This window comes from Rhinatrema bivittatum, chromosome 8, assembly GCF_901001135.1.
Source record: "Rhinatrema bivittatum chromosome 8, aRhiBiv1.1, whole genome shotgun sequence".
In the NCBI taxonomy this organism is placed as follows: domain Eukaryota; kingdom Metazoa; phylum Chordata; class Amphibia; order Gymnophiona; family Rhinatrematidae; genus Rhinatrema; species Rhinatrema bivittatum.
Window position 1 is genome coordinate 165,052,060 of NC_042622.1, and position 27,999 is coordinate 165,080,058.

Genomic DNA, 27,999 nt, shown 5'->3' on the forward strand with positions numbered 1-27,999 from the left:
CCAGTGTTACTCTGAGAGGGGGAATCTTTCCTCGCAATTCTAGTGATACTCAAAGCAGGAGCCATCACTCACAGTACCAGTTTTACTCTGAAAGGGGGAGGTTTCACTTGCAATACCCATGTTACTCTGAGAGGGAAGGTTTCTCTTGCAGTACCCATGTTACTCTGCGAGCCTTCACTCGCAGTACCAGTGATACTCTGAGAAGGGAGCCTTCACTCACAGTACCATTGTTACTCTGAGAGGGGGGCCATCACTCACATTGCCAGTGTTACTCTGAGAGCGGGAGCCATCACTCATAATCCCAGTATTAAGCTGAGAGGAGAAGTTTCTCTTGCAGTACCATTGCTACTCTGAGAGATGCTTGTCATGACCTTTCCAGAACTGCCAGATTCTATATTCAGTCTCTCTTCTTGCTTAGGTGCTGCCATTGCTAACCATCTGGGAAAAGGCTTCCTGGCCATCCGAAAATCAGGCCACCTCTGCGTGGAGACCCACAGTCAGCCATACATTGATTACTCTGGGCGGGAGAAGGTGTTGGAGGTTCGAACTGATGCCATCAAGCCAGGTCAGGTTGTGGTTACAGGAGATATGATGACCACGTCCTTATCCAGTCAGATTGCTCCTGTTGGCTGTAAATTGCCTCTAATACAGAAAGAATCCCTCTTCCTCTGAGGTCCCCATAGCGCAGAGAGAGAGAGTACCTCACCCTATATGATTCCCATATTGCAGAGGGAATCTCTCACCTGTGAGAACCCCAAAGTGCAGAGAGAGAGTCCCTCACTCTGTGAGGTCCCCATAGTGCAGAGAGATCGCTCCTAGTCTTATCCTTGCAAGGTCTTCACGCTGTAGAAACATTTTGAGGTATGAAGCCTCCGTGTAACACAGATTGCTTCCCCTTTCCAGGATTGCGTATCCTGTTAGTTGACCAATGGATTGAGACTGGGGGAACAATGCAGGCTGCTATCAAGTTGGTGGAACAGGAAGGAGGAGTGGTGGCAGGTAAGAAGGGAACCAGCTGCTGTCAGTAAAACTTGTAAGAAGCAGTGACTGCAGGTCACCCAGGTCATAGATAGCTCCTTTCCTCAGATTCTTGCATTTGGGACTGTGCACAACCTGAGCACATATTGACAGAGTGGAGGAAAGTCAGCAGGAATGCAGCAGGAGTATCTTAATTCTGCTTCAAATTTCCTGGATTATCTCAGCTGTACATGGATTATCCTGGATTTCCTGGATTATCTCAGCTGTACATGGTTCATTCACTGACAATGCCCATGGGGTGTCAGGGACATAAAGAAAGGCAGTAAATGATCAACATTCAAGTCTGTGTCATCACTACTGCCTCTTCTAAAATGCCTGATTCAGCAGGAGTGACGACTTTACTCAAGTACGATAATAAACAAAGGGAGTCAGCCCTTATAGTGAGTGCATTGAGAAACATAGGAGCAGAGTGGGCCTCTGTGAGTGAAGATTAACTAAGGTTATACTGAGTGTGCTGAGAGACAGGAGCAGAGTGAGTCTCTGTGAGTGAGGATAGACTCAGCTTATAGTGAGTGTCCTGAGCGAGAGCGGAGTGTTGTTGGCCTCTGTGAGTAGGGATAGACTCCAGTGTGCTGAAGTCCACACACTCCCATATGATAAAGATTTTATGGCATCTCTTCTTCCAAGGTGTGGCTGCTATCTGCATCGAGGAGAGTGAAGGAGGCCTGCAGGTGAAGAATCAGTACAAATGGTCTGATTGCATTCCTGAGCATCTGAGAATCCAGTTCAACAGCCATTACCTGGAGTCCTTCAATGCCTTTCCCAGTCAGCAAGAAAACCATGAAGAATGAACAGCTCCACCACACCTATGCCCTCACTCATAGTGAACCTCTCCCCTTCATGTGGGTCCCTTCACTCATAGTGAACTTCTCCCCTACACGTTACCCCCTCACTCATAATGAACTTCTCCCCTACACGAGCCACTCATAGTGAACCTCTCCCCCATACGTGGGTCCCCTTACTAATAGAGAACCTCTCCCTTACATGTGAGCCCCTCACTCGTGAACCTCTCCCCTACACGTGACCTCCTCACTCATAGTGAATCTCTCCCCTACACATGGGTCCCCTTGCTCATAGTGAACCTCTCCCCTACACGAGCCCCTCGCTCATAGTGAATCTCTCCCTACTCATGAGCCCCTCACTCATAGTGACCTTCTCCCCTACATGAGCCACTCACTCATAGTGAACCTCTCCCCTATACGTGGGTCCCCTCGCTCATAGTGAACTTCTCCCCTACACGTGAGCCCCTCACTCTTTGTGCTTTCATAAGTGTTTAGTGAGACAGTTAAATTCTTTTTCCTATAGAATGCTCTTTGAGTCCCAAAGCATTTGGGGAGGGGGGTATGAGTTGGGGCATGATTGAGGGCACAGGTGTGGCTGGAAGGGGAGGTTTTTAAGGAAAAGGGGTGAGGCTGCCAGTTGGAAGAGGAACTTGCTGTGGCTGGAGGGGAGGATACACTTTGGAGAGGCTAGGATGGGGAAGATGTGGTTGTTGGAGAGTTCATGTGGTTAGAGAAAGAGGTTGGTGTGGTGGGGTTGAAGGTGAGATTTCAGGGAGGTTGGTGGGTATGTGTTTGGGGGAAATTCATACCACTGAGAGAGGGAGTTAGGAGGTGAGGAGAGCTTGGTGTGGTTGTGGGAGGAGCTTGCAGTGTTATCATAGTTTTGTAGAAGATGACATCTTGTTTAGCACAGACTGTCACCTCACTAACTGCACTGTTTGGTGCCAACTTGCAGCTCAAATAAAATAAAATCTTGTGTGAAGTGGGCACTGTGTAAATATTTTCTGTGTGTTTGGCCACTAGAGTGTGGTTTATGTCTTAAAATGCAGAATCTTGCAGCAGTGGAGGGCTCACTAAAGCTTCAGAAGTGTTTTTCTATATTTTAACATGGGCAATCTTCTGGCAGAGAAGGCTCAGAAGTTCAGAGGGATGAATCTTTATGAACTGAGTTTCAGGGGCTATACAATCTGGGAGGATGGAACCCCTTCCCACCAGGCTCAAGTAATAGTCTTGGGGAGTCTTGCAGAGTTTCGGGGACGTCGCTTGAGTGAGTTTTGCTGAATAATTTTGAACTTGAAAGACCTGAGTAGCTGTGCTCAGGCCAGGGAGGAACAGCAAGGGGCTGTGTCAGTTCTTCAAATCACTGGAAGACTAAGGGAAACCTACTGGGAAGACAGGAGGCAACTGGGATCTCCAGTCCACCAGCAGCAAGTGAGGAATTTGGTCATGGGAAGCTCCTGGAATACATTTCTGGAGTGAAAGGGTTGACATGTGGAAGTAGTTGGAAGATTTGGGAGACCTGAGGCGTTTCCTTGACTGTGGAATTGTTGGGACTTTGTTTTCATCTTGCTTTTTGCACTGCTGATGTTTACTGTGGACTCTTTTCACTGTACATCTACGGAACTGGTTGCTTTGGAAATAAACTTGTTTCTGTTTGCAGCACCAACCTGATGTGGACTGAGTGTTTTGTGAGGTAACCTCTGCCCCAGTTCCTGCCCCCATTCCATGGGACCCAGAGACTTTATTCCCTCATCCCAGCTGAGCAAAACCAGTACTCTCTCAGGCTGGAAAGGTGACCCCCCCCCCAAACATGAATAGTTAGAAATCTCACTCCCTGTCTTTCCAGATCACCCAAGAGATTTTTCTACTAATGACGATTCTATCCTCTGGGAATTCCAAACACAGTAAATGAATCCCCCAGACTGGAGCAGGTCAGACAGACATTGACAGAGGTCACAGGAATGCGGAAGGCCTGGGGCACATAGCAGGGAGTTGACAAGTCAGCCAGGCTCTAAAACTGTTACTTTGACCAAATGCTATATATAAGCAGTCTGCTGGCTCTTTCTTTTGTGCTCAGGGATAGTCTGTGACAACGGTACAGCTCCTCCAAACTCCTGCAGAGCATAGAGTGGCCTAAGCGAGCAGCACCACAGCCCGAGTCATTACGTGGTTGGTACTCTCAGCTGCCTGCTAGTTGACGCAGGGGGTCAGCCTTTTTCTCCTCTCCCCTCCATGTCTTCCAGTCTTCTTGCGTGTGATTAGAGATTTCTTACAAGCACTCAACTGTTGAATTTGTTTTTCACTGAAGAGCAGGGAAACAAATATATAAGATTGAGAAGGCACACCCAGAGAGTACACAAAATTTCCAAAGGCAATCTTTACCTCCAGCACTTGCCCCCACTCATCTGCATCCTCCTCCGCCCTCCCTTCTTGGCATCTCCTTGGACTGTCTGGATTTAAGAACCTCCCAGCCCCCCCTCCCCTCCCCAAATCCAATCTTCCTGCTAAAACTAGCCTTTTTTTTTTCCCCCAAAGTATTTTATTGGTTAACTTCATTCAGTTGTTACAACAAAAGCAAACACTATACATCAAAGAAAAAGGTACAAAGTCATAAACATAAGGTACAAACAACATAAACAAGGTACAAAAAGTCATAAACATAAGATACAAACAACACTATACATCAAAGAATAAGGTACAAAGTCATAAACATAAGGTACAAACAACATAAACAAGGTACAAAAAGTCATAAACATAAGGTACAAACAACACAAGGTACACAAGGTACAAAAAGTCATAAACATAAGGTACAAACAACATAAACAACAAGTAAACAACTTTGGTATGTAAATATGTTAACAATTTTATATATATTTCCTCCCCGAATTACCCACCCCTCTCCTTCCCTGTATTGCCGATTGGGGGGCCAAAACATGTAAATGGAAACAATAAAGAGATATAAACAATAAACCATGGCTTCTATCAAACTATTGTTCCACACTCTGTATATAATATTCTGCTTCCTAAGTGGTCTAGAGACTGCGGGGAGACTTTAGAAGAACGAATGTTACGAGACTGTTATCTTTCAATTTTTAAAATTACTAATAACATTGGTCTTCGTGAGTTGCAACAGAGAATTTTTCATCGTATAGTGTATTCTCCGGCGAGGGCTCACCTGATGGGATGTGCTCCCTCGCCGAGTTGTCTAAAGTGTGCTCATTCCCCTGCTTCATTAATTCATTGTTTGTGGGACTGCCTGAAGATTGCTGTATTTTGGGAAGATGTTCGTGGCCACTTGAGTGCGATACTACAGGAGACAGTCCTGTGGTCGTGCTCGTTTTGTCTCTTGAACAATGATGTCGGGGACATCAGTCTCAATGTGGACAACATTGGGTTTGTTTCTAAAGCATGCTTAATAGCAAAGAAATGTATTCTTTTAAAGTGGATTACTGAGAATCCTCCGACCGCAGCTGAGTGGAAGGCCTTATTGACAGAGCTATACCAACTGGAATATGGCTCTTTGTACAAAACGTTCCGGCCTCGCAGAAAAAGTGACTTTCGAGCGATCTGGGGACCGTATTATAAGACTCTCGCTACCAATGTTAAATCTTTAGCACCTTTAGTAGAACTAAATATGATTTGACGACCCTGAAGTGTCTTGGTTACAAGTCCCTAAGTAGGGGCCTGGGTGTCTCTATCTCTCTATCTCTTTGTTTATGATGATAACCGCAATACTGGTACCTGGCCTGCTTATATTTCTGTACATGGTACTGTTCATGTTCCTGATATGGGGTGAAGTTCTCGGTACACCTGACCTGTATTTTGACTTTTCCTAAGTTCTGATGTCCCGTTCTGTGTCTGAGGTTCTTTGCCGGGGGGGGGAAGGTGCAGATTTGGGGGGAGTGGGGTGGGTGCTGTTCTGTTTTGTTTTCTTGTTAATTTGGGTTGGTGTTTTTTGTTACTTTGGACGGGGATGGAAAATTGAAACTCTGGTGGCATGTACGGATTATATGACTGCTTTAGATTGTTGTTATCTGTATTTTTCATGCCACAATAAAGAAATTTTGAAAAAAAACAAACAATAAACCATGGTATGAGAGCCGTTATTTTGGTTGATGAAAAACTACACTAAATGTGAGTACCTTCAAAGTTTTCATAGTGTACTGGTATAACCAGCACTGTGGGAGTTCGTCTCTTCTAGCGGGAACAGCTGTTTTATAGCTGTTGGAAGGGTCATATAGAAAGCCATCCAAATATCCCGAAAGAAACCCTTTTTCTTATAAGAAAAAGTGTTGTATAAGGAACCATATTCCATCTGAAATAAGTTAGACAGTTGTATGGCCCATAAGGAACCATCTGGAGGGGCACTGTCCACCCATTTCAAGAGGATGCATTTTTTTGCAATCAAGCACACTTTAGAAAAAAAGATAATATTATCGTGATTCAATGAGGAATCTCCAGTATCGATATTCATTAAACAAAAGGCTTGGGACCACTGAATTTGTGTGGAAACCATATCGGACACCAATACTCGCACTTGCTCCCAGAAAGCTTGAATGAGAGGGCAGTCCCATAGTGCATATATAAACATAGCAGGACTTTGAGAACACTTTAAGCATAGTTCAGAGCTAGAAATACCCATATGGAAGGCAGCCTGTGGAGTATATATCGCCCTGTGAAATATTCTCCCCTGCATTTCCCTCAGGGATACGTTGTTTGTGATTTTAAAAATGGATAAATAACCTTCTTTAAGCATGGTAGCATCCAACTCCTCTGAGATATCATCCCGCCATTTTTTCAGTAACTGATCAAATACTGAATATGTGGTTACATTTTGGCAGAATTTATATAAGATAGATAATGAACCTTGCTTCCCTTTATATAATTTGAGAAGGAATAAATACGGAGGACTGTCCAGTGGCCCTTGAGTATTGCGCAAACTTTTATGAACAAAAGCACGCAATTGCGCATAGCCTAGAAAATGGGAGCTGGTGAGACCCATTTGCGTTTGTAGTTCCTGGAATGTTTTAAGACCCCCCCGACTTGGGATCCAAGAAACTGCCCAACTCGTTTTCCGCTAGGTCTTGATTACCCCCGGTAAACAGTGACTCAAATGGAGGAGTCAGTGGATTATTTTGTAGCAGGTATTGAGAAGAGATCTGTGTTGGCACTTTTAAAACATTCCGCAATTCCATCCAAGCCCGCCGCACAATAAAAGCCAATTGGGCCGTAATGCCCATTTGAGAGAGCTCTCTTTTCGTTAAGTGTAAAATCAACTTTGGGTCCAAGGGATGGCAGATATCTACCACCAGGGAATAGTCAGTAAACTCTGAGGTGCCATGTAACCAATCCCCAAGAAATCTTAAATGCGCAGCCCACGCATACATTTTGAAATCTGGTAAGTTTAGCCCTCCCTTTTCTTTTGGAGCTCTCAAAGTCTTATAAGCCAGGCGAGCTTTCTTACCCTGCCATAAAAACCGTGAGATATCTCGCTGGAGGCGTTTTAAATCTTGTACAGCCAGATAGATAGGCATCATAAGTAGCAAATAAAGTATCTTAGGAGCAATAATCATCTTTATGACAGCTATCCGGCCATGTAATGTTAAGGGAAAGTGTAACCAGGCTTCCAATTTTCCTCTGATCTTATCTAATAAAGATGGTATATTGACTCGGTACCACTCTTGAGTACTCCTGAGAATTTGTATTCTTAGGTACTTAATTTTATTCCCAGCCCATTTTACCGGAAGCTCCGGCCACAAAGGTTCCAAGGTCCCCCTTATATCAAGGGCTTCGGTTTTATCCAGATTTAACTTGAAGCCTGAAACTACCTGATATTCAGTAAAGAGCTGTAAGGCTACTGGAAGTGACTTCCGAGCCTCAGTTAATAGTAACAGTAAATCATCTGCAAAAAGCAGGGTTTTATGAATATGCTTCCCCACCCGTATACCTGCAATGTCAGGATTAGATCTAAGTGCTATAGCCAAGGGCTCAACCGATAAAATGAACAAAAGTGGGGATAGGGGGCACCCCTGCCTCGTCCCCCTACACAGCGGAAAGGGATCTGACAGGGAGCCATTCACCATAATTCTGGCTGTGGGATTAGTGTACAAGAGTGTAACATACGTGAAAAATGCCCCCCCAATACCAAATTTCCAAAGTGTCTGTTTCAGAAAGCTCCATTCTACCCTGTCGAATGCTTTTTCCGCATCACACGCAACCAATAAAGGTTCCGGTAAGTTTTGGGAAACGCAATGCTCGAGGGCGCAGAGCACTCTGTGAATATTAACAGTAGCCCGCCGTCCCTTAATGAAACCTACTTGGTCCTTAGCAATGATATGGGGCATAACATTTTTTAGTCGGTTGGCAAGAATTTTGGCATAGATTTTTATATCTAAATTTAGAAGTGATATAGGTCTATAAGAACCCGTGAGGAGTGGGTCCCTCCCGGGTTTTGGGAGGACAACTATATTAGCGGACCTCATCGTTTCGGGCATTGATCCCTTATCCTTCATGGCTACAAAAAACTTGGATAAGGTTTCCGGAATTTCAGAAACCAATGACTTGTAAAATATAGAATCAAAGCCATCTGGCCCTGGGGCTTTATGAGGTGGCAAAGATTGAATCGCTTCTGTTACTTCTGCCATGGTAATATCACTGTTCAGATGGACAAGTTGATTTTCAGAGACTACGGGGCATGGAATCTGGTCCAAGAACTGGGTTATGCGTTCAAGGTTTGGTTTCTCAGAGGAGTAAAGTTGTTTATAATATTGGGAAAAAATATTAGCAATATCTAAGGAGTCAGTTTGTATTTTCCCCTGAGCATTTTTAATCGCGGAGATAAACTTACTAGGTTCCTGACTTTTGAGGAGATTTGCCAACATTTTCCCAGCCTTATTAACATGGTGAAACAACCGAAACTTGTACTGCTTCAATGAGGAATTATGTAGGATATTGTTTAAAGCCAATTGTGTTGCTTTATATTCCTCTAATGTAGGATCCGTCGCATTCCCCGTAAGCTTTTTCTTCAATTGGTTGAGCACCTTGATTAAGCGAAGAATGTCGGCATTTTGTTGCTTTTTTAGGTGACTAACATAGCTGATTATATGGCCCCTCATTACTGCCTTAGCGGTTTCCCAAAATAATATTGGTTGATGAGTATGTTGGTCATTGTCAGTTGCATATTCTGCCCACTTGTCTTTTAAAAACTTTGAGAAGCACCGATCAGAAAAAAGAAAACCAGGTAATCTCCATTGGTTGCCCCTAGCAGGAGGTAGAATTTCTAACTGGGCAGTCACCGGACAATGATCGGAGATTACGAGATCAGCAATCATAGCATTAGAGAATTTTGACAGTATGGATTCAGATATCAACAGATAGTCAATTCTCGACCATGTCGTATGCACCCTGGCCAAATGGGTACATAAGAACATAAGAAAATGCCATACTGGGTCAGACCAAGGGTCCATCAAGCCCAGCATCCTGTTTCCAACAGTGGCCAATCCAGGCCATAAGAACCTGGCAAGTACCCAAAAACTAAGTCTATTCCATGTTACCATTGCTAATGGCAGTGGCTATTCTTTAAGTGAGCTTAATAGCAGGTAATGGACTTCTCCTCCAAGAACTTATCCAATCCTTTTTTAAACACAGCTATACTAACTGCACTAACCACATCCTCTGGCAACAAATTCCAGAGTTTAATTGTGCGTTGAGTAAAAAAGAACTTTCTCCGATTAGTTTTAAATGTGCCCCATGCTAACTTCATGGAGTGCCCCCTAGTCTTTCTACCATTCAAAAGAGTAAATAACTGATTCACATCTACCCGTTCTAGACCTCTCATGATTTTAAACACCTCTATCATATCCCCCCTCAGTCGTCTCTTCTCCAAGCTGAAAAGTCCTAACCTCTTTAGTCTTTCCTCATAGGGGAGCTGTTCCATTCCACTTATCATTTTGGTAGCCCTTCTCTGTACCTTCTCCATCGCAATTATATCTTTTTTGAGATGCGGCGACCAGAATTGTACACAGTATTCAAGGTGCGATCTCACCATGGAGCGATACAGAGGCATTATGACATTTTCCGTTTTATTCACCATTCCCTTTCTAATAATTCCCAACATTCTGTTTGCTTTTTTGACTGCCGCAGCACACTGAACCGACGATTTCAATGTGTTATCCACTATGACACCTAGATCTCTTTCTTGGGTTGCAGCACCTAATACGGAACCCAACATTGTGTAATTATAGCATGGGTTATTTTTCCCTATATGCATCATCTTGCACTTATCCACATTAAATTTCATCTGCCATTTGGATGCCCAATTTTCCAGTCTCACAAGGTCTTCCTGCAATTTATCACAATCCGCTTGTGATTTAACTACTCTGAACAATTTTGTGTCATCTGCAAATTTGATTATCTCACTCGTCGTATTTCTTTCCAGATCATTTATAAATATATTGAAAAGTAAGGGTTCCAATACAGATCCCTGAGGCACTCCATTGTCCACTCCCTTCCACTGAGAAAATTGTCCATTTAATCCTACTCTCTGTTTCCTGTCTTTTAGCCAGTTTGCAATCCACGAAAGGACATCGCCACCTTTCCCATGACTTTTTACTTTTCCTAGAAGCCTCTCATGAGGAACTTTGTCAAACGCTTTCTGAAAATCCAAGTACACTACATCTACCGGTTCACCTTTATCCACATGTTTATTAACTCCTTCAAAAAAGTGAAGCAGATTTGTGAGGCAAGACTTGCCCTGGGTAAAGCCATGCTGAGTTTGTTCCCGGATTTAAGACTCGCCAGAGATCTAGCATCTTCAGCTGTGCGCATAGGAATGGGGGTCCCTTGTTTTCACCCATAGGGTGACCGTGCTTCCCTGGTTGCCTATCTATTGCGGGGTCCACGATACAGTTGAGGTCTCCCCCCAGGACAATAGGACGATCTGCATATACTGAAAGCTGAGATACTAGATCCACAAAGAAAAGGTGATCATATTGGTTGGGGGCGTATACAGATGTGAGAACCACCTCCATCCCCATGAGGTTCCCTATCGCTATTACGTATCGGCCTCTTGGGTCTGTAAGTTGTTTCTGCAATTTAAATTCAAAGGTCTTGTGGAGTAAAATTGCCACTCCACGGCTTTTTGAGGCGCCTGCAGCTGAAAACACTTGACTGAACCCCTTCTTCACAAGTTTACTGGCTTCTTTTTGTGATAAGTGTGTCTCTTGGAGAAATATGAGTTTAGCATTTAACCTAGTTAGATGAGATAAAACTTTCTCCCGCTTGATAGGCGTGCCTAGGCCCGCCACATTCCAGGTAACTATCTTTCCCGCCATAAGTCTATGGCATTAGCAAAAGGACACTTAGCACTCTCCCAGTTTGCCCTCCCAGGGGAAGTCCGATAGGAACCCATAGTCTGAAAACAAAAACTTGTTCGTCTCTCCCTCAGGAAATTGCCAACAGAAATGAAGGTATAAGAAAAATCTGTATGAAAGTCCAAACAGCAATACACTCCCCAATCCACCCACTTGTTACCTCCCCCACCCCCCCTCCCATCCCCCAATCCAGTAGCAACAACCATGAATACCCCCTCAAGCATATCATCATCCCTATTTCGGGACTGGGAGTCATCGCAATTGACGTGTACAGCCGTCTCATCATGAAAAACAGTCTTATATATATAGATGGCTTACAAAATACACACAATTTTGCGGGCAGAATAGTGTCAACGGAGCCACTAGAAATTGACCAGTAGAAAAGCAAAATATGCACTCAAACAGAGCAGATTTACACCTGAAACATGCTATTCACTTCCCAAAGCATTTCCACGTGGAGGGCGAATCTCAATCCAGCCGGGAGACTCTGCTGCGAATCTCCATCAGCCGTTGCACGCCCATCTGCAAAAGAGGTCTATTGCATCAGATTTCATTTGTCTCTATCCAGGTTCAAAACTAATGCCCTAAGGTACCAAAAGAAAACCACTGCTCAGCTCACCAGAGTCTTATTCCTGTGTAGACATTGAAAGTTGTGGAATCTTGTTGATAAACTCTTGAGCTGCCACGGTGTCTTCAAAAATTTGCTGTGTCCCTTGATGCCATATTCTTAGTTTTGCTGGGTACAGCAGCGTGAATCGTACCTTCTTTTTTACCAGTTCTAAGCATAGAGGAGTATAGGCCTTCCTCAACCCTGACACATGCGCAGAAAAGTCTTGAAAAATTAATATTTTCTGGTTCCCGTACTTTAACTCTGTCCTTTCGAAAATGCTGCAAAATGATCATTTTGTTAACATAATTCAAAAACCGAGCTATAATCACTCTTGGTCTGGTTGATGTTCCTTCTGCAATTTTCGGGCCCAGCCGGTGTGCACGTTCAATCAGCCCGCTGGGTGTATTATGTAGCGTTGGGATGAAAGCCGTTAGCCAGGTTTCAAGGGTACTCATGACGTCGGCGTCTGCAATAGATTCTGGAAAGCCAACAAAACGAAGATTGTTGCGCCATGCTCTGTTTTCTAGCTCGTCCAACTTTTCGCCTTGTTGTTTGCTAGTTTGCTCCAAAGCTTGGATCTTACGTTCCAGCGCCCCGACATCGTCTTCTAGAAGGGTAGTACATCCTTCCACTCTTTCCACTCGATTCTCGGTTTCCACCAAAGAGGAGCGCACTTCTGCAATCTGTTCTGCAATCTGGTATAGTCGCGCGTCAAGAGCCAACACTACTGCTTGAGATATTCTTTCCTCTAGCGATTCCTCCGTCGGGTTATCAGGCACTTCAGGAGAGATCGGCGCCATCTTGGTATCAGGTTGTTTAGCTTTCTCCTTCTCTTTCCTTTGTATTTTTGTCGCCATTGAGCTGATGAGCACTATAAAAGTGAGTTACTGGTAGGATGGGCGGTGTATGCCAGTAAAAGCGATCGAAAAAAAACTAAATTACACTCGCCCACACACTGCAAAAAGATGAGACGGCTGGAGCTCGGTCAGTGCACTTCTAGCCGAGTTCACCACATCATGTGACTCCTTCTAAAACTAGCCTTTTATCTCCTCACACAGCTCAAATTTCTTCAAAATATGTTCACCAATTTCTCCACTGCTACTAAGTCATAGACAGACGGACATGACCTGACCACAAAATGCTCTGTTGTTGTCCTACAAAAAAAGGGTTTACAAAATAGGCTTTATTGTATGATTATTAACTGTAACATCATGCAGAGCATTTCCTGATCACCCATCACACCCACACAGATTTCACCTCACAAGCAGGATGATCCCCACATTGCAAAAGGGATGAGAGGTGGGACGGGGTAACGCCCAGCATCCCCGTCCTGCGTCCATCCTGGAATTAGTTTCAATTCTTCCCTTCCTGCTGCTGGAGATTTCATGATCTGCCCAGCTCCTTCCTACTGACACTTGCAATGTTCTCTCTTTCCATTTCCACAGCTGCTCAAGATGGCGCTTAGGAAAAACTCATAATCTTACAGACCCAAACATTAGAAGAAAAGGAATAAAAAGGTTGTTTGTTTTTTTTAGCCTATCTCTGACAATTACTACTTGGGTAATCTCTGTTCTGACCCAAAGAAATTCAGAACACAAATGAGTTTGTCCAAGCAAGAAAGAAGAAGTGATTGGTGAGAGAATGGCAGAGCCTGGGATATGGCTCTAGGAATGAGGAATCATGGCAGAGTCTGGGATATGGCACTAGGTCTGAGGGAGAAAGCAGAGCCTGGGATAAGGTGCTGAGTATGAGAGATAATGGTGGAGTATGGCTTATAGTACTGCTGAATGTGAGGGATAATGGCAAGTCTGGGATATGGCGCTAGATGCGAGGAATTAGGGCAGAGGCTCAGATATTGCTCTAGGTGTGAGGGATAATGGCACTGGGTGTGAACGATAATGTCAGAGTCTGGGATATGGCACCAAGTGTGAGGGATAATAGCAGAGTCTGGGATATAGTGCTTGGTGTGTGCTATAATGGCAAAGTCTGGGATATGGTGCTAGGTGTGAGGGATAATGGCAGAGTCTGCAATATGGCTCTAGGTGTGAGGGATAATAGAGCCTGAGATATGGCACTGGGTGTGAAAGATAATGGCAGAATCTGGGATATGGCACTGGGTGTGAGGGATAATGGCAGAGTCTGGGATATGGTGCTGGGTGTGACAGATAATGGCAGAGTCTGGGATTTGGTACTGGGTGTCAGGTATAATGGAGGAGGCTGGGATATGACACTGTGTGTGAGGGATAATGGCAGAGTCTGGGATATGGCACTAGGTGTTAGAGATAATGGCAGAGTTTGGGATATGGTGTTTGGTGTGAAAGATAATGGCAGAGCATGGCACATGGCACTGGGTGTGAGGCATAGTGGCAGAGCACGGCACATGGCACTGGGTGTGAGGCATAGTGGCAGAGTCTGGGATATAGCGCTGGGTGTGAGGGATAATGGCATAGTCTGGGATATAGCGCTGGGAGTGAGGAATAATGGCAGAGTTTAGGATATGGCGCTGGGTGTGAGGGATAATGGCAGAGTCTGCGATATGGCACTGGGTGGGAGGGATAATAGAGTCTGAGATATGGCACTGGGTGTGAAGGATAATGGCAGAGTCTGGGATATGGTGCTGGGTGTGAGGGATAGTGGCAGAGTCTGGGATATGGCTCTAGGTGTGAGGGATAATAGAGTCTGGGATAAGATGCTGTGTGTGAGGGATAATGGCAGAGTCTGGGATATGGTACTGGGTGTCAGGTATAATGGAAGAGGCTGGGATTTGGCACTGTGTGTGAGGGATAATGGCAGAGCCTGAGATATGGTGCTAGGTGTGAGAGATAATGGCAGAGTCTGGGATATGGTACTGGGTGTCAGGTATAATGGAAGAGGCTGGGATTTGGCACTGTGTGTGAGGGATAATGGCAGAGCCTGAGATATGGTGCTAGGTGTGAGAGATAATGGCAGCGTTTGGGATATGGCATTGGGAGTGAGGCATAATGGCAGAGTCTGGGATATGGCACTGGGTGTGAGGGATAATGGCAGAGTCTGGGATATGGCTCTAGGTGTGAGGGATAATGGCAGAGCCTGGGATATGGCACTGGGTGTGAGGGATAATGGCAGGGCCTGTGATATGGCACTGGGTGTGAGGGATAATGGCAGGGCCTGGGATATGGCACTGGGTGTGAGGTATAATGGAGGAGGCTGGGATATGGTGCTGGGTGTGAGAAATAATTAGAGTCTGGGATATGATGCTGGGTATGAGGTATAATGGAGGAGGCTGTGATATGGTGCTGGGTGTGACAGATAATGGCAGAGTCTGGGATTTGGTACTGGGTGTCAGGTATAATGGAGGAGGCTGGGATATGGCACCAAGTGTGAGGGATAATGGCAGAGTGTGGGATATGGCACCAAGTGTGAGGGATAATAGAGTATGAGATATGGTGCTGTGTGTGAGGGATAATGGCAGAGTCTGAGATATGGTGCTAGGTGTGAGAGATAACGGCAGAGTTTTGGATATGGTGCTGGGTATGAAGGATAATGGCAGAGTCTGAGATATGGCGCTAGGTGTGAGAGATAATGGCAGATTTTGGGATATGGTGTTTGGTGTGAGAGATAATGGCAGAGTTTGGGATATGGCGCTGGGTGTGAGGGATAATGGCAGAGTCTGGGATATGGCGCTGGGTGTGAGGGATAATGGCAGAGTCTGGGATATGGCGCTGGGTATGAGGGATAATGGCAGAGTCTGGGATATGGCGCTGGGTGTGAGGGATAATGGCAGAGTCTGAGATATGGCGCTGGGTGTGAGGGATAATGGCAGAGTCTGGGATATGGTTCTAGGTGTGAGGGATAATAGAATCTGAGATATGGCACTGGGTGTGAGGGATAATGGCAGAGTCTGGGATATGGCGCTGGTTGTGAGGGATAATGGCAGAGTCTGCGATATGGCTCTAGGTGTGAGGGATAATGGCAGAGTCTGCGATATGGTTCTAAGTGTGAGGGATAATAGAGTCTGAGATATGGCATTGGGTGTGAGGGATAATAGAGTCTGGGATATGGCACTGGATGTGAGGGATAATGGCAGAGTCTGGGATAAGGCTCTAGGTGTTAGGCATACTGGTGTATATGGAGCTGATTGTTAGGGATAATGGTGGATATGGTGCTGACTGTGCTTTCCCGAGTTACTCCTGCCTTGGCTGCATTTCCTACCATTTGCTATTTTATTACAATTCTGTCCCAAAAATTTAGTTCTTTGGTGTGTCACTGTTTAGTGCAAATGTAGAGGGTGGAGCACTTCTGTTTGTCCCAGATAGGCCTGATTTACTGACAGCACTTTGATTTTCTTTTCTTCATTGACAGGTACATGTTGCTGTCATCACTGTTAATTCCTAGAAAAGGAGAGAGAGAGAGGGAGCAGACTCAGAATCCTAAAATTTCAAGAAGGCGGAAGCAGCATTCAGGTAGAGGACAATGGGGCTGCAGTTCCCCCCTTCCACCCATAGGTGTCACAGTTAGACCAGCACTAAGAGGGGCAGGGAAGCTGAGGAAGTGCCAGCTAGAGAGGAGGGATGCAGGCGAGAGCATTCCCAGGCGCAAGGACCCAAGGAGTTATTCCTGTGTGATCAGACCCTGCCTTGGTCTCCATATATAACAGGATATCACCCTCATCTCGTCAGTCACCGTGTCCCCTCTTGCAAACACTCTGGGGAGTCACACTGGAAAACTCACGGACAACCTCGCCGATGTTTCTGGGGTTCCTCTTCTCCAGTTCAGCGAGCACGCTGCCCTCAAAGGCCAGAGACGCCACACGGAAAAAGAATTCCTTCACATTCTCTCCTGAGACACAGGAAACAGGAAAAGCCCTCACTGCCCGTCAGACCTCACAAAAATACACCACTGGCTTCTCTGCATGAGAGAGGCACTGCATGGATAATCCCACTGACAAGAGACTCTGGGATGTCCTGGTGAGGGGACACAAAAGGGTCTTGCTCCTTTCCAAGCTACCGGGTTAGTGTTACAAGTATGAAGCTTGATATCGAAAGCGATAGATAGCAATAAATAGCCAGATTAGAAGGACTAGCAACTGTTGAATATCCAGCGATAGATAGCAATAAATAGCCAGATTAGAAGGACTAGCAACTGTTGAATATCCAGCTATGTTCAGCAGCCACCACGTAACCAGATAAGGCCCTTAACTGGCTAAGTAGATAATCGAAGAGTTAATGGGTGGGGAATGGGTGAGACAGAGCAGCACGACGTATCCGGTTAAGTTAACCAAATAAGTCAAACCTGCTCAATAGCAGGTCTAAAGTTATCCGTTCTAACTTATTCGGATAACTAGAACTTATCCAGTTATATTCACCAGGATAGCTGCTGAATATTCCTACTAAGTTATCCGGATTACTTAGATAACCGAGTATCTTTGAATATTGGGCCCATGCTATCCTCCCTCACTCCCTGCACTGGGAGGGCGCTGTATTCCCTTATTCTCTATGCTGGGAGAGCGCTGTCCTCCCTGACTCCCTGTGCTGGGAGGGCGCTGTCCTCCCCCACTCCCTGCACTAGAAAGGAGCTGTCCTCCCTGACTCCCTGTGCTGGGAGGGTACTGTCCTCCCTCATTCCCTATGCTGGGAGAGCGCTGTCCTCCCCCACTCCCTGCACTAGAAAGGAGCTGTCCTCTCTGACTCCCTGCGCTGGGAGAGCGCTGTCCTCCCCCACTCCCTGCACTAGAAAGGAGCTGTCCTCCCCCACTCCCTGTGCTGGGAGAGCGCTGTCCTCCCCCACTCCCTGCACTAGAAAGGAGCTGTCCTCCCCCACTCCCTGCACTAGAAAGGAGCTGTCCTCTCTGACTCCCTGCGCTGGGAGAGCGCTGTCCTCCCCCACTCCCTGCACTAGAAAGGAGCTGTCCTCCCCCACTCCCTGCACTAGAAAGGAGCTGTCCTCCCCCACTCCCTGCACTAGAAAGGCGCTGTCCTCCCTGACTCCCTGTGCTGGGAGAGCGCTGTCCTCCCCCACTCCCTGCACTAGAAAGGAGCTGTCCTCTCTGACTCCCTGTGCTGGGAGGGTGCTGTCCTCTCTGACTCCCTGTGCTGGGAGGGTGCTGTCCTCCCTCACTCTCTGTACTAGGAGGGCGCTGTCCTCCCCCACTCCCTGCACTAGAAAGGAGCTGTCCTCTCTGACTCCCTGTGCTGGGAGGGTGCTGTCCTCTCTGACTCCCTGTGCTGGGAGGGTGCTGTCCTCCCTCACTCTCTGTACTAGAAAGGAGCTGTCCTCTCTGACTCCCTGTGCTGGGAGGGCGCTGTCCTCCCCCACTCCCTGCACTAGAAAGGAGCTGTCCTCTCTGACTCCCTGTGCTGGGAGGGTGCTGTCCTCTCTGACTCCCTGTGCTGGGAGAGCGCTGTCCTCCCCCACTCCCTGCACTAGAAAGGAGCTGTCCTCTCTGACTCCCTGTGCTGGGAGGGTGCTGTCCTCTCTGACTCCCTGTGCTGGGAGGGTGCTGTCCTCCCTCACTCTCTGTACTAGGAGGGCGCTGTCCTCCCCCACTCCCTGCACTAGAAAGGAGCTGTCCTCTCTGACTCCCTGTGCTGGGAGGGTGCTGTCCTCTCTGACTCCCTGTGCTGGGAGGGTGCTGTCCTCCCTCACTCTCTGTACTAGGAGGGCGCTGTCCTCCCCCACTCCCTGCACTAGAAAGGCGCTGTCCTCCCTGACTCCCTGTGCTGGGAGAGCACTGTCCTCCCTTATTCTGTGTTGGGAGTTTGCTGGCCTCCCTCACTCCCTGCCCTAGAAAGGCGCTGTCCTCCCTGACTCCCTGTGCTGGGAGAGCACTGTCCTCCCTTATTCTGTGTTGGGAGTTCGCTGGCCTCCCTCACTCCCTGCCCTAGAAAGGAGCTGTCCTCCCTGTGCTGTGAGTGCTGAGAGGTTTCTGTCCTCCCCAAAGCTGGTGCAAGAATATTTCATGTTCTAGGTGAATCTTCAGTTATGCACCCCACTCCCTGAAATCCTTCCTTTGGTGGAATTAGTTCTGGCATAGCACCCGTCTGGGCACCAAACGTTTGGGTACCACTACCTGTGCTGGAAAAGTACTGTCCCTCCCTCACTCCCGGCACCAGGAGCGTGCCCTCCTCCCTCACTCCCGGCACCAGGCGCGTGCCCTCCTCCCTCACTCCCGGCACCAGGAGCGTGCCCTCCTCCCTCACTCCCGGCACCAGGAGCGTGCCCTCCTCCCTCACTCCCGGCACCAGGCGCGTGCCCTCCTCCCTCACTCCCGGCACCAGGAGCGTGCCCTCCTCCCTCACTCCCGGCACCAGGCGCGTGCCCTCCTCCCTCACTCCCGGCACCAGGCGCGTGCCCTCCTCCCTCACTCCCGGCACCAGGCGCGTGCCCTCCTCCCTCACTCCCGGCACCAGGAGCGTGCCCTCCTCCCTCACTCCCAGCACCAGGAGCGTGCCCTCCTCCCTCACTCCCGGCACCAGGAGCGTGCCCTCCTCCCTCACTCCCGGCACCAGGCGCGTGCCCTCCTCCCTCACTCCCGGCACCAGGAGCGTGCCCTCCTCCCTCCACTCCCGGCACAGGCGCGTGCCCTCCTCCCCTCACTCCCGGCACCAGGCGCGTGCCCTCCTCCCTCACTCCGGCACCAGGCGCGTTGCCTCCTCCCTCACTCCCGGCACCAGGCGCGTGCCCTCCTCCCTCACTCCCGGCACCAGGAGCGTGCCCTCCTCCCTCACTCCCGGCACCAGGAGCGTGCCCTCCTCCCTCACTCTCTTTCCTCTCCCGCCACCTGCACTGGGAAGGTGATCTCCTTCCCTGCTCCCTGGGTTGAAAAGGCGCTCCCCTCCTTCACGGTTGTGTTGGGAAGGCATAGTCCTCCCTCCCCTCTCTGCTGTGACCCTGCCGCCACTCCTGGCCCAGGCTCCACTGCTGCTACCTCAGCCTGCAGGGGCATTACCCAGTCACATCTGGAGCTGGAAGCTTTTTCATGGAGGGAGAGAAATGTGACAATACTTCCCCCCCCTCCGGTGTCTGCCCCGGCCTGTTACCTCATTCGGGTTCAGTGATCCTCGCCTAAATCCCTCAGCAGAGCCAAGACATCCCCTGAGCTGAGTGCTGGGATGAGATGAGAGGGAGCTTTACCTGTTAGGGAGGAGATGGCCCAGTATTCTGCCTGCATCTCTTTGGCTACTTTCAGGGCATCCTTCTCAATGAGGACGTACTGCGAGGGAGACTGGGGAGAGGAAGCAAAGAATTAAAGTTCTCAGGGGTTCCAGTACATGAGGGACTCTACCCCTGCCCTTCCCCCCCCCAAAAAAAAAAATCTGTAATCTGAGAGAGGCTTGAGAGGCCAGACTACCCCCTGAGTGTGTCCTGGGAGCGTCCGGTATGGGGCCCCCACAAGGCACAGAAAACTTACACTCAGATCTTTCTTTGCTCCAACCAGGAAGAGCAGAACAGATGAGGGGTCATTTTCCTTCAAAGCATCCTGCAGCCATTGTCTATAAAAAAAACAGAAAGTTAATTCCACAACACTTTCACCAAACTCTGCCCCCAATCACAGTATGAGCACACCGGATCCTAGAGTCCCCCCCCTCCCCTCACTGATCCTGTAACACCCTTCCTAGATCACTCACCCCCCCCAAAGGACCCCACTGAATCCTGAAACACTCTTCCTAGAGCTCTCTCCCCCTTGAGGACCCCCTCCGGATCCTGTAACACTCTTCCTAGAGCTCTCTCCCCCTTGAGGACCCCCTCCGGATCCTGTAACACTCTTCCTAGAGCTCTCTCCCCCTTGAGGACCCCCTCCGGATCCTGTAACACTCTTCCTAGAGCTCTCTCCCCCTTGAGGACCCCCTCCGGATCCTGTAACACTCTTCCTAGAGCTCTCTCCCCCTTGAGGACCCCCTCCGGATCCTGTAACACTCTTCCTAGAGCTCTCTCCCTTGAGGACCACCTCCAGATCCTGCAACACTTCCTAGAGCTCTCTCCCCCTTGAGGACTCCCTCCGGATCCTGTAACACTTCCTAGAGCTCTCTCCCCCTTGAGGACTCCCTCCAGATCCTGCAACACTTCCTAGAGCTCTCTCCCCCTTCAGCATCCCCTCCGGATCCTGTAACACTTCCTAGAGCTTTCTCTCCCTTGAGGACCCCCTCCGGATCCTGTAACACTCTTCCTAGAGCTCTCTCCCCCATGAGGACCCCTCCGGATCCTGTAACACTCTTCCTAGATCTCTCCACCCACCCACCTTGAGGACCCCTCCAGAACCTGTAACACTCTTCCAAGATCTCTCATCCTCTCCCCCCCCCCATAAGGACACTGCTGGATCCTGTGACACGCTTCCTAGATCTCTCCTGCTCCCTCGCGGACCCCTCATATCCTTGAAGGGTCCCCATCCTGAGTGAGATTCTTACTTTGTGTGCTCCAGAGACAGTACATTGCTCACATCGAAAGTGATGACTATAGCTGGAAAAGAGAGACAAGGAGTATAAGTGAGGCAATCAAGACTTCATCAGTAAATACTTATCCAGGACCCAGGAAAAAGTGAGCCCCCAGGCCTTCTAGGTCCCAAGATAGATTGCTAGCTGGTTAAAAAACAGGAAACGAGAGTAGGATTAAATGGTTAGTTTTCTTAGTGGAGAAGGGTAGACAGTGGAGTGCCTCAGTGCTTTTTAATATATTTATAAATGATCTGGAAAGGGGTACGACAAGTGAGGTGATCAAATTTGCAGAATACACAAAATTATTCAGAGTAGTTAAATCACAAATGGATGTGATAAATTGCAGGAAGACCTTGCGAGACTGGAAGATTGGGCATCCAAATGGCAGATGAAATTTAATGTGGACAAGTGCAAGGTGATGAATATAGGGAAAAATAACCCTTGCTCTAGTTACACAATGTTAGATTTTATATTAGGGGTTACTACCCAGGAAAGAGATCTAGGCATCATAGTAAATAATACATTGAAATCATTGGCTCAGTGTTCTGTGGAAGTCAAAAAAGCAAACAGAATGTTAGGAATTATTAGGAAGGGAATGGTGAAGAATAAAAAGAATGTCATAATGCCTCTATCGCTCCATGGTGAGACTGCATTTTGATGCAATTCTGATCACCGCATCTCAAAAAAGATATAGTATCAGTGGAGAAGGTACAGAGAAGGGTGACCAAACTGATAAAGGGGATGGAACAGCTCCCCTATGAGGAAAAGCTAAAGAGGTTAGGGCTGTTCAGCTTGGAGAAGACACAGTTGAGGGGGGATATGATAGAGGTCTATTAAATTATAAGAGAACTTGAATGGGTAAATGTGAATTGGTTATTTACTCTTTCAGATAATAGAAGGACTAGGAGGCATTCTGTGAAGTTAGCAAGTAGCACATTTAAAACGAATCAGAGAAAATTATTTTTCACTCAATGCACAATTAAGCTCTGGAATTCATTGCGCAGCCGCGCGCATGTTATAAAATCCGGGGTCGGCGCGTGCAAGGGGGTGCACACTTGTGCACCTTGCGCGCGCCGAGCCCTAGGGAAGCCCCGATGGCTTTCCCCGTTCCCTCTGAGGCCACTCCGAAATCTGAGCAGCCTTGGAGGGAACTTTACTTACGCCCCCCCCCCCACCTTCCCCTCCCTTCCCCTACCTAACCCGCCCCCCAACCCTACCTAAAATCCCCCCTCAGCTTTGTTTTACAAGTTGTGCCAGCCTCCACTCAGGTGTAGATTGCACGAGCCGGCCAAGTGCCAGCGTACGATCCCCCGGCCTAGCGGCCCTAAGAAGGCCTCTGGCCACGTCCCTGCCCTGGACCGCCCCCGCCCCACCCCTTTTTTCAAGCCCCGGGACATACGCATTTCCTGGGGCTTGTGCGCATCGCCAGGCCTATGCAAAATAGTGTTTGGGTACTTGCCAGGTACTTGTAACCTGGATTGGCCACTGTTGGAGACAGGATACTGGGCTTGCTGGACCCTTGGACTGACCCAGAATGACAACGTCTTATGTTCCTCACTGCAGGAAGCTTTCCTGTAGAGCTACAGCTCTTTTCCAGTCTGCATTTCAGGTCACTGTAATGAAACTTTTCAGTGTCCCCAAAAATCTACAGATGCCCTTCAAAATTCCTGAATAGGACTGGCCAAGGTGGCTGAGCAGTAGCAGGGCTGTGCTCCCTGGGTCAGCTGGGTCGGGGATTTCTGCAGAGGCAGCGCTCACAGACTCTGACTGCAAGGTCCTGGCTGAGGTCTGTCGCTGCGATGATTGGGCTTAGTGAGATTGGAGAATACATAGAGTGGGAAATCATTCCTGGGAAGCTGTGAATGAAGACGCATGGTGTCAGGATGCCAGCCCTGGTTCCAACTGAGCCGCAAGCCCAGAAGAGCGGAGGAAATTGCCCAGTCTAAACAAATCCGAAATAATCTCTCCTCCATGAAGCCTGATTGGTGAGAAAATCATTCTCTACCTGGGAAGCAGTTTCACAAGCAAAATCCTTCCAAACCGTCTACCCAGGAGAAGCGAGCAGAGTGCCAGGAAGCCTTACCTTGTGCTCCTCTGTAGTACGTGGATGCGATGCACTTGAAGCGTTCCTGACCAGCAGTGTCCCACCTGGCAAGCACAGGATACATGCGTCAGTGACGTCATCGAGAGAGAGGGGGGGGGTGCAGGGCGGCCCAATCCTCTCCACCCACCCCCATGCCCTTCGACCTCACAAAGTTTGGTAACTCACAGCTGCAAGCTGAAGGGGATGCCCAGCACCTCAAAACGCTCCATCTCAAAGTCCACCCCAATGGTGGCTTTGTAATTCTTGTCAAACGTGTTTTTACAAAACCTTTGGAAGGAAGGAGAAAGGCAGAGAGAAATTATTCTGATCGTCATTTCACAAGGGGCCGGGGCAGAGCTGAGGCATTTTCCAGAGCGATCATCACTCTGGACGGTCACGTTTGCAAATGCCCTTTATGCGATGAGTTCCAGAGTCAGAAACGAAGGCTGCCTGCTTCCGACAGAGCGAGGTGTCGCGTGTGCTGGTCAGGTGGAGGGCGCTGAGGGACACTGGGGTATCCGGCTGCAGCAACACACGTGCCAATGTCTCCCACAAATGATGGCCAGGGAGACTTGCAGGGGTGTACAGGTTTAAAATGAGACAAGAAATGCAACAGCCAGGGTTGTGCTGTGGTCACTGGAAAATTCTGGACACATCATTTGCTTTTGATTGGTTTTAAATGTTGCACTGACTCTAAGAAGCGCCGTTGAATTTTTAGGAAGCTGAATGTAGTTTGAAAGAAAAGAAGGCAGTGCTGTCTGTGCACTCTGGAGTATTTCGCAGGGCCTCATGGAGATATCGGCCCTTGCAAGTGATGCATTACTGGTACGTCCCCCTCCACCCCTTTCATGTCACGTGATTCCTGAATCCCCCACAGCACCTCCCACTGTCTGGATCTGATATGCTCATTTTGGCTGTGCAGTCAACTACTGCATGCACCACACGTAGTGACCTGTGAGCCTGCGGTCACCTACTACACCGCTTTTGTGAGGCCTGTGAGACAGCTCCCAGGCCTCACGAAAGCAGCAGAGTGATAGCGCCCCTTCCTTACCTGTTAATTAGACAGGTCTTCCCGACAGACAGGTCTCCCACCACGATTATCTTGGAAATCTTGAACCTGCTGGGGAGACAGATAGCCCCCGGTGTCAATGCCAGCTTGGTACAAAGTGCACTAATCCAAAACCTCTCATTATGATAAATGACATAATCAGTGTGCTATAATAGAAAAGTACAATAGTCAACAAACTGAACCTTTGGACAAACAACACGCCAAGGGGCCCAGAAGATTTACTCTGCACGAAGTCTATGCATTTACCCCAGGCAAAAATATATTTTTAGCAAATGTTTCAGTTTGGAAATAAAATCTTTGATCCACATCGGAGATTCTCCCAAGTAGCAAACTGAAGGTATCAAACAGTATCACAAGAAAGCTGATCAGTGAGGCCACCTATAGCAGTAATAAAGAAACAGACCAGCAGCTTCATATTGCAAAGAAAGCCCAACGCTGGCAGTGTTTCAGCACGTCCCATGCCTGCTTCAGGGGCGTCCACCACCCTCCAGGGATGATCCCAGCATTCTTCCCTTTTCTCACTCTCAAACCCCTGTAAATCACAGCTCCCCAACTACTGCACCCCACCCTACCCTCAGCTGAGTCCCAAGTCCTGGAATCTCAGCTGCAGGATGAGCTCTGTCTATTCCAGTCTCCCTCCAGTTTTTCCCCACATGCTGCCTGCAGTGTGTGTGCTCCAGGCTCATCTCTCTCCGGTTCCCTGCAAGCTTCCTGAATGGGAGGGAGTTGGAGCTGTAAACAGAGAGGCCATGAGCTTCTAAGTAATTCCTGCAACTCATGCAGATTCCCACAGTCTCTGGATGAAATGTGGAAAGTTCCCAGGTACACTAATAATATCGTTAGGTTATTGCAGTTATAGTTCCCAGCCCCGGGAGCACGGGATCCAGGCTCCAGCAGGGTGCGATCTCTCTCTTGGAAAGCAGGAATGGAGCTTCAGTGGCTTGTATATGTTCCAGTCTCAGCAGCTGCAGGGGACTCTGAATAAAGATTTTTTTACACTAAAGAAGGGTTACAATATTCTGCAATTAGTTACAAACTTGCAGAGAGGAAAAATCTGATTAGTGACAAAGTGTAAACCTCATTGGCTCCCACTTAACAAACTGCACATAAGCAGGAGATCTACCCACTGATGGACACATTCTGAGGGTGGGAGGGCGGTGTCAGGGAGATGAGCCCTCAGTCACACACAGCCTGAGGGTGGGACGGCGGTGTCAGGGAGATGAGTCCTCGGTCACTCACAGCCTGAGGGTGGGACGGCGGTGTCAGGGAGATGAGCCCTCAGTCACACACAGCCTGAGGGTGGGACGGCGGTGTCAGGGAGATGAGCCCTCAGTCACACACAGCCTGAGGGTGGGACGGCGGTGTCAGGGAGATGAGCCCTCAGTCACACACAGCCTGAGGGTGGGACGGCGGGGTCAGGGAGATGAGCCCTCAGTCACACACAGCCTGAGGGTGGGACGGCGGTGTCAGGGAGATGAGCCCTCAGTCACACACAGCCTGAGGGTGGGACGGCGGTGTCAGGGAGATGAGCCCTCAGTCACACACAGCCTGAGGGTGGGACGGCGGTGTCAGGGAGATGAGCCCTCAGTCACTCACAGCCTGAGGGTGGGACAGTGGTGTCAGGGAGATGAGCCCTCAGTCACACACAGCCTGAGGGTGGGACGGCGGTGTCAGGGAGATGAGCCCTCAGTCACACACAGCCTGAGGGTGGGACGGCGGTGTCAGGGAGATGAGCCCTCAGTCACTCACAGCCTGTGGGACAGCGGTGTCAGGGAGATGAGCCCTCAGTCACACACAGCCTGAGGGTGGGACGGCAGTGTTAGGGAGATGAGCCCTCAGTCACACACAGCCTGTGGGACAGCGGTGTCAGGGAGATGAGCCCTCAATCACACACAGCCTGAGGGTGGGACAGCGGTGTCAGGGAGATGAGCCCTCAGTCACACACAGCCTGTGGGACAGCGGTGTCAGGGAGATGAGCCCTCAATCACACACAGCCAAAGGGTGGGACAGCGGTGTCAGGGAGATGAGCCCTCAGTCACACACAGCCTGAGGGTGGGACAGCGGTGTCAGGGAGATGAGCCCTCAGTCACACACAGCCTGTGGGACAGCGGTGTCAGGGAGATGAGCCCTCAGTCACACACAGCCTGAGGGTGGGATGGCATGGTCAGGGAGATGAGCCCTCAGTCACACACAGCCTGAGGGTGGGACGGCGGTGTCAGGGAGATGAGCCCTCAGTCACACACAGCCTGAGGGTGGGACGGCGATGTCAGGGAGATGAGCCCTCAATCACACACAGCCAAAGGGTGGGACAGCGGTGTCAGGGAGATGAGCCCTCAGTCACACACAGCCTGAGGGTGGGACAGCGGTGTCAGGGAGATGAGCCCTCAGTCACACACAGCCTGAGGGTGGGACAGCGGTGTCAGGGAGATGAGCCCTCAGTCACTCACAGCCTGAGGGTGGATTCTATTTTAAATGACATTCTGGTCCTGTCCTGCTCTGCTTCTGACTGGTATTTATTTATTTATTTATTACTTGTCTGGTGCCAGGCTTTAGGCTATGTACAAATTAACATACATAGTCAAAAACAAATTTAGACCAAACAGATAGCCAGTGCTGAGAATAGCTTCAAATGAAAGACAATTCTGACACATCATGAAGAGGCGTGCTGAGGGAGAAAGGTCTTAAGCCATGACTTGAAGGTTTCAGTGCAAGTCATGAGACGGAGATGCATAGGTAATGAGTTCCAGAATATGGGAGTGGCAACAGAAAAAGCCCTCTGGGTGGTCTCGGCCAGGCGCGCCACATGCACAACGGGAACGCAATGCTTGGAGGAAAGATGTGAAAGAAATGCGTTTGTGTACTCGTAATGCTGTTTCGTATTTCACAGGCAGCCGATGTAAGCGCAACGTGCTCTCCAGTGCTGCTCCCACAGATCAGTCGGGTGGCAGCATTTTGCATTAGCTTCAGTGCTCTAGGAACAAAGGCTGGAAGTGCAATATACACAGAGTTGCAGTATCTAACAGAGGTGGTATAACAGCCTGGACTAGAAGGCCGTTATACCACCTTTGGCTTGTGTTTGTTGTTTAGCTTTGGTTTTAGCCATGTGAGAAGTTCTGGTCCGATCCTGGGCTATGTGAGCTTTTCTTATTCCTGAGGGTAAGGCTACACTTTCCTTAGGAGAGCAGTTCAGGAGCCAGAAAGCCACAGCAGGACTTGCAGCCCCTCCCTCTGCACATTCCTGTGCCATGAGTTCAGCTGAGCTGCTGCAACTCCCAGAATCCTTAAAGGCACAGAAATTGTGCAGAAAAATATACAGCAGTGCAGGGAGCTGGAAACAGGGGGAAAGTCACTGTCATTGTAAGAAAGGGAGATTTAGCTGTGATTGCTGTAGTTTTGCTTTCACTACTTCCATACAGTTGGCTTTCAGAGAAACTGTCTGATCCCAGCTATGAGTCTCTTCCTCCGGAACTGCTTCCGTTATTTCACGCTCAGGCCCCTGGAATGCACTCCTGCAATACAGCTTGAAGCGGACTGTGTTACTCACCCCACTGTTCCAGTTCGCTGCTCCTGGCATGCATTGATTACCTTAGGGTGGAAGGAGGTCCTGGAGTGTAGAGATGCCTCTTTCTTAAAACA

General features: G+C 48.7%; 2 protein-coding genes across 5 annotated transcripts in view; one reads left to right on the top strand and one right to left on the bottom strand.

Moving 5' to 3' along the window:
- Positions 1-3,486, top strand: part of LOC115096552 (adenine phosphoribosyltransferase-like) — a 55,023-nt gene extending 51,537 nt beyond the window's left edge. For both annotated transcript variants that reach the window (XM_029611322.1, XM_029611321.1), the window contains exons 4-6: positions 419-565; positions 904-999; positions 1,666-3,486. In XM_029611322.1, the coding sequence (XP_029467182.1) occupies positions 419-565; positions 904-999; positions 1,666-1,829 (407 nt within the window). In that variant the 3' untranslated portion in view covers positions 1,830-3,486. The remainder of the gene's footprint in view (positions 1-418; positions 566-903; positions 1,000-1,665) is intronic.
- Positions 3,487-15,628: 12,142 nt separating this feature from the next.
- Positions 15,629-27,999, bottom strand: part of RAB34 (RAB34, member RAS oncogene family) — a 31,487-nt gene continuing 19,116 nt past the window's right edge. For 2 of the 3 annotated variants that reach the window (XM_029611853.1, XM_029611854.1), the window contains exons 3-11: positions 27,908-27,999; positions 24,346-24,414; positions 23,481-23,582; positions 23,295-23,359; positions 21,185-21,236; positions 20,191-20,272; positions 19,914-20,004; positions 16,512-16,619; positions 15,629-16,171 (exon numbers count right to left, since the gene is read on the bottom strand). In XM_029611853.1, coding sequence (XP_029467713.1) covers positions 16,104-16,171; positions 16,512-16,619; positions 19,914-20,004; positions 20,191-20,272; positions 21,185-21,236; positions 23,295-23,359; positions 23,481-23,582; positions 24,346-24,414; positions 27,908-27,999 — 729 coding nt within the window. In that variant the 3' untranslated portion in view covers positions 15,629-16,103. The remainder of the gene's footprint in view (positions 16,172-16,511; positions 16,620-19,913; positions 20,005-20,190; positions 20,273-21,184; positions 21,237-23,294; positions 23,360-23,480; positions 23,583-24,345; positions 24,415-27,907) is intronic. The other variant, XM_029611855.1, reaches the window with a different exon arrangement.